At 44.3% G+C, this 10,500-nt stretch overlaps 1 protein-coding gene across 1 annotated transcript; it reads right to left on the bottom strand.

Annotated features, from left to right (window-relative positions):
• Nucleotides 1–1,792: 1,792 nt before the first annotated feature.
• On the bottom strand, nt 1,793–3,835 carry PHALS_10616 (uncharacterized protein; the record flags this gene model as incomplete). The annotated part of the gene is made up of 1 exon (XM_024726071.1): nt 1,793–3,835. One exon carries the CDS (start codon nt 3,833–3,835, stop codon nt 1,793–1,795), a length of 2,043 nt encoding a protein of 680 aa, XP_024576784.1.
• Between the last annotated feature and the right edge of the window lie 6,665 nt (nt 3,836–10,500).

Below are 10,500 nucleotides of genomic sequence, written 5' to 3'. Positions count from 1 at the left end.
CAATATATCTTACATGGTAAAAGTTTCAGCGAGGGGTACTTAGCAGGAAAGTGGTCGAGGAGGTTGTCGCTTCGACGACATAAATCTTCTATCGTCTTTATGCAGATTTTCTCTCGTCGTCGGTACTCAAACACCTCAGACAAACATCCCAATAGTCCACGTGAAGCGTCATGAATCGTATGACTTTGTCAGATGTTCACTCTTGCTCTTAATCAGCACTCTCGCAGCATATCTTGAATAGAAAATCATCCACAAAGGTGATAATTTATATTGCATCGCCCTGTGTGGGAGTCTGTAACAAATTAATGATATCTGTGTGAACGCGCTACAGCCCACGTCGATCTGTATCATTAGACACGAGGAAAATGCCATCACTGTCTACTTGCTCTGTGAATACCCGGCACACGATGTCTCAGTTACTCGCTTAATTATCGTGGTGCCTGTGATTGAGCGCTGTGCCTGGAGTAACGCATATGGACCTCATCGTACAGATCGTCATGGAGGAACGCCGTTTCCACGTCAAGTTGACAAATGCGCAAAATGCTTCCGGCAGCAGATGACGAGGATCTTACGCACAGAGCCTAAACTCGCGACTGAAGATTAAGCCTCGCGATAGTTGCTTCCCAATACCTGGATTGTTCATTGAGCCACCAGATGTATCCTGCATCAAACGATTATTCCTCCAGCCTTCAACCCATAATCAAACACCCAGTCAGTGTGAGCATCATGCGGACTTCAACCAGTATGCAATGAATGATCCGATCAATAAGAACGGAGCCCACGACAGAGGGCTTTATTTCTTCGAAGGGTCAGCAGATGCTGGAACGGAAAAAGCAATCCCATAACCACCAGTGAGGCGAATCATTCGAGTCGATTTCACGGGCAGGAATGATCACTGGATGCAGGCGCCCTCTGGAAACTTTTTGCCACCGAGGGGAGGACTGCTAAGCTCTGGCAGACGGCGACAGCAATTGTGATTCTGTACGAGATGGTGCCGAGCACTAGTCACAAGACGCGCATATGTACGGTACCGCATCATGGACATGTGTTAAGGAGGTGCATCGAGGGGCACGCATCGCAATATATCACGTGTCGGATCAAGAGACACAGAGCAACATAATTGGGCCCGTATGGCTGACTAAGCTTTCAAGAAAGTAATTTATACATTGTTTCCACTGAATGGTCAATAATTACGTCGGTGTGTTGACGGGCCGCGAGGTCATAAATGGCTGACCATTTGATGGCAGTCGTTTAAAAATTCACAGCCGGACCGATCACTTGTAATGGTGTGTTGTATGTAATTATTACATTTGATTGTAAATAATATGTCAGGTATAAGTGCTCAAGATTACAGGACATGCCCCATTACCCTATAATGGCGTACTGTGTTACAAGCATTTAGTGTCCTCGACTAAGAGAAAAACGTTTTCGTCTACAAAGAGTTACTGGATGTCGCTCCAATTTCCTTCATCAAGTTCGTCGATGTAGAAATGACACTCTATTTTTTCGAATTGCTCGTTGGTTTTTTGTAGAAGCTTTTGATTGACGATTTTTTTTACTTTGAAAACGTTAATTTGCGCAATTGAGAGGCTGGACGCAGCTTAATAAAGCAGAGAATTATATGAAGGAATAGTACTAAGAGATTTTGTAAACATCAAACATTGAATAAAATGCTCAATATAAAAAGATGAGAATTTATTAGACTTCATGACGAAGGTTCATAAGTGTCCTTCTGTTTGTAGACGTAACTGGAGGTACTCTGACATCCCTTCTTTCAGCATCTCTCTATCTATTAAAGCCAGAGCGTTTCGAAGCTCCCTGTAATACTCGACCGAACAGCCTTTTTAAGCAAATGCAAACGTTCTTCGTCCTTCAGTATCGACCTTAACACATTATTTAATTTTTTTTTGTTCAATGCCTCTTCAAACACCTTCACCTGTGCTTTTTTCTCCAAAGCCGCCCGACACAACTTTGCACGATCATCATCCTTGATAGCAACTCTGAGAAAAAACACTTGACCCACATCCATTAATACGTCATTGAGCGCATTTGCCAGATTCTCATCACTGAGCGCCAATTCTATTTCCGAGCTCTTTGTATTGTCCTCCAAAACTGATCTAAACAAATTTAAATGCTTATCATCTCTTAAAACCACTTTAAGCAATTGCACTGTTTCCTGATTTTTGAGAATCGCTTCGAGCAAATTCATCGTATCCAATTCCGTACTACTCAACATGTCTTCAACTGATTTCAGATGTTTTGCTGCCTCAAAAGCGTTTCCATACAACTTATTATTGACATCATCCACCAAAGACGCTCCTATCATCTGCAATTTTTCATTATCCGTGACCAACATTTGGAACGTTTTCATAACATCATCTTCAATCTGATTCAGCTTCTCAGTACCCATAGTCAGACCCGACGAAATATCTACTGGTTGGTTATTCTCCAAACTCGCTCTAAGTAACTGCACTAGGTATTCGTCTTCAAGCACCTTTTGAAACGGTTCTATAAGATCCTTATCGTTCAGAAGTGCCTCAAACTTTTCCACCATTCTCTCACTACCTAAATTTCTCATGAATGCAGAGGCATATTCCATCTCCTCCAAAGTCTTCCTGACCAAGTTCGTTTGGTCTTCAGTTTGTAAAGCAGCTCTAAACAAACGGAATTGATCGTTATTGAGCTGCGACCAATCAAAAAATTGATTAGACATCAGGGCAGTTCTCGTCAATAGGTTCTTCGGATCAAAATATGATAAAATAGTATCATCATCAGTATATCGACTACCTTGTTGTTTCATGAGTTTTAAAACTTGTGGGTAAATGAAATCTGAACTTTTCGCCTCATGTTCAATGTAGTTAAAACGAGTAAAAGCAGCAAAATCAAGCCAATGATCGAAACAGATGTCGTCATATAACGACGAATAATGCTCGTGAAACGACACAAGATCAGGATATCTCAGTGAGTGTAAGCGATACGCTAGCACTTTCGTACGACGCAACAAACCATCCACGAGACTGTAAAAATAATCTTCGATTAAGGATCGCATCGGTCTGACCAGTTTTGTTTCATAAGTTCCGAGCCAAGTTATCAAATTACCTCCTTTACGAGTTTCCGTTAGGAGTCGAACGGCGTCGCGTATGACCTCGACTTTAACCTCGTCTTCGACTACCCTTGAAAAACTTCCCAAAATGCCATCTGCTTTAAGTAGTTTGCAGGCGTAGGACAATAGTGGAATGTGTAACCCAAGTTCGAAAAATTCATTAAGAGATCCGAATTTTGTGTTTATCATTAAAACTGTGAATATTGTTGATAATTTGGTCACAGAATCGAGAAACTGCTGTTGCGTCACCTCGCGTGTCACAGGGTCCGTAAGCAACTTGGACACCGTCACGCCAGCAAATAATTTCATTTGTTCATCATTTGACCCGAGAAGCGTCGTTAGGTGACTGAATAGATTCTTATTTTGAGCCGAATCACGTTTCTTTATCTCCAGCAGGGCCCTTGCATCCGCAAAAGTGGTCAACAGGGGTTTAATGTTAGCTTCATTAAGTGGCGACTTGGTGTGGAAATGCGATAAGAACATCTTTCCAGAGAAAAGGAACATCCTTGTTTCCACATCAGTTTCATCAATCTCGGTAATGTCTTGCTCACTATCATCGTAGCTCTCCAACTCTTCTTTAGCAACGGTCGAGCTACTATTTGCAGAAGGCAGTGAATCATTCAAGTGACCAACGAACACGATAGGAACTTCATGCTGGAGTGTACTTGAATTAGACGTGGAGGATACACTGACATCAAGCAGAAATAAAGTCGAAAGGATCAGCACAAACATGGTCAAGAAAATTGAAAAAAGATAAGCCGAGATCCAAGCGACAAAAGACTGGGTCAGGCAGACGTAGCCTTATGATTTGTCCATCTAAAACCTGGTCTATCCGGCTCTCGGGAAACTGAGATGTTCTCTTTATAAATCTCTGACTCTTTTTCGCAAAAAAATTAGCACATACATCAAGAAAGTCCAATTTGAAGCCAACACAGCTGCCATGCCCGCGTATTGTACGTTGATGTTGCAACGTGCGCATCTCTCTTGAAAAAAGTCGAATACAGCACATAGATGTAACATCAAGGAATACGTGACTCGATCGATGGGTGGTCAACAACCCTTATCTTCTGGTCCACTTTGACTTTTATCAGCCGGACAATTTTACGGAAAAATTTGTCCGTCTTGACACACGGACCTTAACAATGCAATTTCAAAAAAAAGTGTCAGTTGAGGCTTGTTATTATCAAAGTATGAAGACTGTACAAATGACATATGCCGGCTTGTGTCTTCAGTGTGACTTTCTTTAGATTTATTGATATAATGCTACTAAACTAAGCTTTTACATGATATTTAACGCTTAATTAGCAGATGCATGAATCAGACTCTAATTACAGTGCGTAAACTATTGGACAGCTCACGCCAATTTTATCAGACAATGCTGCTAAGAATGCAATCTGAAGTAAAAGTAACAGTGACTGTTTTTTCGCGAAAACGCAGCATAGATGAGTTCCAAAGCTCCCAGGCTTGAGGTGTTCGCGTTGCAGCTAATATCTATGTGTGAGAAGAAAAGAAACGCTCTGAAACTCACACGCAGCGGGACACTTAGTTCATAGGTGTGTATTACACAGTTAGTGTAATCATATAGTGGTGTGACTACATATTAATTATGTTTTGCTGTATTAGTTAGGTAATTCCATATTAATTAGCGGCTCTACCGCAACTAAAACAATAAAATACAGTTCGTTTCTGAACAGAAGTATACGTTTGGCTTGGTAAACGCTTTAGTACTTAGAAGTAGCAGATTGCGATCCGCTACACTTGTACTGATTCATGGACGATTGGTCGGTGACCTTAGCTTAGCCTCCTCTATGCAAGCAGCTACGGCAGCCCCGCTGTAATTAATGCCTTAAATACGAAAATTACTGGAAGCAACTTGCCTCGTGTATTTCCATGCTTTGCTAGAATCAGTAGTTCCTCTATTTGATCTATGACAAACATCTTATCCCATGATGCTTTCGAGATGACATTATGGTAAGAGATTTATCTTAGTGTAATAATTTCATCTCACAGCATTACCATAATTGCCTCATTATAATTGATGATGAATTGTTTAGTATGTATATTGAGCCGATGGTCGACACAGTTTAGACTAAAATCACTAAGACATTCATGTGCTACGATACTACTGCTAAGACATCATAATCTTACATTCAATCTGGTTGAAATCTATACGAAAGTTAGCACAAATAGTGCTAACTTTCGAATGATCTCTCAGCTCACGAAAACACACGAAAATATTACTGTAGCCATCTCGTTTTTGTACTGGGCTAGTGGCTTAAAAAGAGTACTAATACAGCACGTCTAACCTCCACATCCCACCCGTACGAAAGTAGCGACTGATTCATATAAATTGTCTTTCGACATTTGCCATTGAGAATTAAAAAGTATCGGTTTGTATGTAAAAACGAAAGTGAATATTTCTAAAGTGTTACATTGCTACCTGAGTGTAACCTGACTTATTTAGACCAATGGATAATTGCCATTATGTCCATAATTTCATCGGTAACCATTGCCGTAATCCTTGTCATGATAGCAAATCATTAATTGAAGTGTAGCCATGTCTATGGGCCAATCAAATGTTTCCTTTGCGTTACGCTTTGTAAAGGGATTTTTGTTGCGAGTTCTATGTTATTATAAGTGTTGAACCCACAATACTTTCAATTTGAGCCAGTCGACAAGCAATTCTATTCACTAATCCGTGTCAAGGACGGATAGACACAAATTTCTCATTGTTTTATACGACTTGCCAAGAGCCGCCTGCGTTGCGAGCGGTTAGTGCATATTAGATCCCAACTTGTATCACTTTTGTTCTAGCTCACTTCACTACGCATGTAACGGGGTACACATACCCTGTTAACAGGGGTGTGTGTGTCACAAGAGATGTGTTTGCTGTGATTGCACCCAGACAAGAATACGATTTATGGCTAGGTAGCCAGTAGTTATGCATATATTTACATGTTACTATATATATTTAGTACATTTAGGAAAATTTAAACTGTTAAAATTAGGACAAAAAATAAGTAGAAATCGATTTGAATTTAAACCGAAGAGTCAATTAGCCTTGTGAAGGCAATAATTACTCTTGGAGTAAGCGGATTACGATCCGCTAACTCATACTTGGTCCTTTACAAGAATGTGACCTAAAGTACGCTTTCTCAAGCGCAAAGCTACGGCAGCCCTGCTGCAACGCAGTAAAGCTAGTATTGTCTATCACGATCAAAAGTTTCTGTGCGTCTACTGTAAAATTAGAGACCAAGTTGTGGAACGATGTGCTTTATCCTGCTTGCAGAAACGCTGCGTTTAAATGTACTACAGCTCGATAACAAATATCTAATATTCATTGTAGTCAGGTCAACTGTTTTGCAACGCGTACTACTTTATGTTGCATACTTCGTCATTGAAATTGTAGACCCTTTAAAAAAACGTTTATAGTCAAAGCGACGCTTTTCATTAACGACTTATGTGCGTGATAAGCAAAATGAGAGCAGAATAGTTCTCATTCTGCTTATCAGCAAAATCTAATCATCAGTACGTAAGACCAAGAAGCGAGAGCATGATGAAAACATCTCGTTCTTTTTCTTACGGCACAACAGTCAGGCAACAATCATGTGCTGCTTGTCTATTGCGTAATGTGGTGAATTAAGTCCATAATCGTCCAAATGATGTGTCAAAAGCTTCCGTACTCTCAAACTAAATTTATTCACAAAGTTGCCTACATAATCACTTTAAATAAGCTATACATCATACTCTGTACATCCAACCATGTTGTTCTAAAGAGCATCTTTCCTAGAAATCGGCGACTGTGCCGTAATGGTGGCAGCATTAAGCTTATTGTCGGGGTGAACTATACGCCCCTTGATGTTCGGCTTCCTGACACAAAACGTGGGTGTCGAATGGAGAGACATTCTCTCGCGCACCATTCCTGTGTCGTGCTTTGCACGGAAGAAGGCGTCAATGACGTCACACGGCTCCTAAGGCAGGGGGCGATGGCGTGTTATGCAGTATTTGGTTCCCGGAACCAGGTCGATGTAAAACTCGGGCTGGAGGTAGGACCGACGACGGGTCTTTGTAAACGACGTTTTATATTTCTTTGTCAAATGATAGTACGAATCCTAGGGATTCTTAAGGTTCAAAGATCCACTTCATGCAGTTGGTACCCTCTTGATGTCCTTCGGGACAGCTTCATCCAGAAGCGACAATGAGTTGACCTCCTTGTTCGGTCATATTATGACCATTTTGGCGAAGTCGCCTGCCTTCAAGGCACCGCCGAACTCTTCAAGGGACATCTCTTCCGGTTAAAGAAGAGCATCCACCGCGGTAATGGCCTCGAGGCTGACGTCGCCGTATTCTTCCCCCGTCATACCGTTGACGAGTGTATATAGCTGTGTGCTATCGTCTACGGTAGACACATCGTGGGTCAGGGTCGACGCTCGGCGTCTTGCAGCTAGCATACCGCGTCACTGTCGCTTTTCCGCAGCGGTCACGTCTCGGCGAGACCAGCGGGCGCACGCACTCAGCGTTGTCCAGTGTGAGCCCCACTTCCTGCTCCACCGGAGCCGAGTTGTTATAAACATCATCCGACGAAAAGATGCTATCTCCGCAGATTTTGTCCAGTGGATAACGTGCCACTCCACGAGCATCTAGAAGGCCTTGCCGAAGATGCCTCAGTCCTCGTCCGACAATGCCACTCGTGAATGCAGCAACTGCCTCGATACTTGAGCAGCGCTCAGTGGGTTACGTGCCACTCCATGTGCATCACCGAAGCCTCGCCCTGGATGCCTGCCGACCATGCCACGACATGGCATGCAGTGACTGCTCCAATACATGAGCAGCGCTCAGTGGTTTCCGTGCCACTCCACGTTCAGCCCGAGAGTCATGCTCGGGACTTTTGTCCGATATATCTTTGGAGTTCAAAAACTCGGAATCAACGATCTCTAGCACGTCGACCGTCGTAGTCCAGTACCCGCGGCAATTCATGAGGTCATACCGTAAATCGAATTCTAAGATTTAGCAGCGTTTCACGCTGACAAAGTCAAGAAACTTGACACCGAGGTCCACAGGGAACCTCTGCACCATGACAAATGTTCCGTCCCTAAGCTAAGAGTGACGACTTCACTCAGTCGCGCCTCCAGCGCCTTAAGATACAGCTGATTTCCTTTCATCCTGGAGCGTGGAGCATAATTGCCTAGCGCCCCAGAGTCAATCAGGATCCTCCGTGGCTTTTCAAAGCTCTTCACGGTCGCTTTCACCACCAGCAAGCCCGGCTTGCATACACGGTCCGTATTCAAGAGCACGGAGCTCTTCGAGGCTGGGTCTCGCTGATCTCTACCCCTTTGAGGCTCAACAGAGCTACGTTCTTTCCCCGTAGGCGCGAGGCGGCCTACTGGATGCTGTTGTTTCCCCGCGACAACCAGAAGACTGGTATGAAGCTGAAGTCGGTCTAATGAGCTTTGACGCGCCTTGCGCAGGACACTCCTAATCCAAAGGTGACGGGTGTATTCACAGACAAAACACTGTCGGGTGTTCGAGCGCTACTCGGCAGCCAGAAGCTCTGCCTCCTCTTTCTCATAATGGCTGAGATCCGTCAGCTCAAGCAACCCTGTCGACGATCTGCTAGAGTGTGCATTCCAACCCATTCGTGCCGACTCATATTTGAATTTGGCTTTCAATGCTACATTCACTGCATCTTCAAAAGAAGATGAATACACTCATAAGGCTTCCATTCTGGTCGCGCCTGTGCGGAGGCTCTCCATAGAAACGGTCACTTTGACCTCCCCGGGGAGGATCGGCTGCCATACAGAACATGGGATCTCGCAACGCTTGGACAAAGTCCATCAATTCCTTCTTGCCCTGTCGGGCGGCAAGGAAACACGATCACACGTGATATGCCTGGTTAGACGGGGTGAACACTAGTAAAAGCAGCTGCCGCAGATCCATCCAGGAGGAAAACGCCGCTTTGACCGAAGTGCCGCACGTCAGTGCCATTCTCGTGCTTGACTACCGAGATTGGAGATGCTAGCGCCATGCGCTGTTGCTCGTTTTGGAGCATGGTTTGTCATAGCCATCTCGACCTATCTTATCTAGAGCAAAAGATTCTTTCCATCCCTACCCTCGAAGATCTTCACATTCACCATGAGCGGCTTGGTTCGGGGGGAGTCATACGTCGCCAACGGCGGCGTCATGGGTGCAGTCGACGCCGCCATCTTCTGCAGTAGTTGCTCGCGCAAAGCATGTCACAACTTGAAAACGCATCTAGGCGCGCGCTTATCGCTTCAGATCCTTGCGAAGCAAGATGTTACACGCCCTCAGGGCCAAGCAGAGGCATCAGCTTTTTAAGCCCGTCTGCATACCTGGGGCAATCAAGAGAGGAGCTCCATCCTCACAGAGGATCAATCCTAACGACTCAGGTGTTGATTGACTATAAGTGCTACCAAGTGCAGCGGGGCTGTCGTAGCTGAAGCTAAGCTAAGATCGGCGAACTTCGTTCTATACTCAAAGCCGGTACGAGTGTAGCGAATCGCAATCCACTTACCAAAAGAGTAACCACATTTTTAACCCAAGGTCGCTTCCACAGCGGGATCCGCCGGGCGGAAGCCATATTCCACACGAGAGTCAATAACCGGCCGTGGATGGGCGCGCTTTGGAGCCGCCTTATGGGCAGCTTCAAGATGCCGCATTTGAGCTTCATCGAGGTCATTGGTAATTACACCACATTCCTTGGCTGACGAGAAGTCAGGAAGCGGACATGGGGTCCGCAAGGCGCAAGCAGGGCTCGTATTACGCTGTTGGTGCAGCTCGCCTTCCTCGTCATCACATGTGAGAAAAGGAGTGTCAGTCTCGTATTCGACCACCTCCACATCCTCAACGAGATCACTCGACATTGATAGCGTGCGCAAAGCGCGACGCTCGTCCTCATCGAGCCTAGGATGTTAATCTTACGATACCGCGGACGCACTGTCCGATATCGCAACGCGTGCGGGAGACGAAGCTGGACTCTGCCCGTGTTCGCTTTCAGAACCAGCTAGACTTGGTGACTTTCGTGTCGTGGACACTGGGCTCATTGAGCAAGGAAGTTGTTTAGTTCCAACGAATTTCTAGCGGAGACACGAGCCTCGTAGAGGCAATAGTCAATTGGAGCAGTAAATGTTCTCAATCCCAATGGGGGGGGGTGTAACGGGGTTACATGTACTCTGGTAGTACGGGTGTGTGTCACACGAGATGTGCATGGTGTGACTGCACCCAAATAGGAATGCGGTAGTGGCTAAGTAGCCAGTAGTTATGCATGTATTTAGACATTAATATATATATTTAGTATGTTTAGGAATATCTAAACTTTTAAAATTAGGATAATAAATAAATAAAAAGCAGTTTTGCATATTCAGACGGAAGAGCTAATG

Source organism: Plasmopara halstedii (assembly GCF_900000015.1).
Source record: "Plasmopara halstedii genome assembly, contig: Scaffold_484, whole genome shotgun sequence".
In the NCBI taxonomy this organism is placed as follows: domain Eukaryota; phylum Oomycota; class Peronosporomycetes; order Peronosporales; family Peronosporaceae; genus Plasmopara; species Plasmopara halstedii.
The sequence above is the reverse complement of the archived record's forward strand: the minus strand, read 5'-3'. Positions and strand labels throughout refer to the sequence as shown.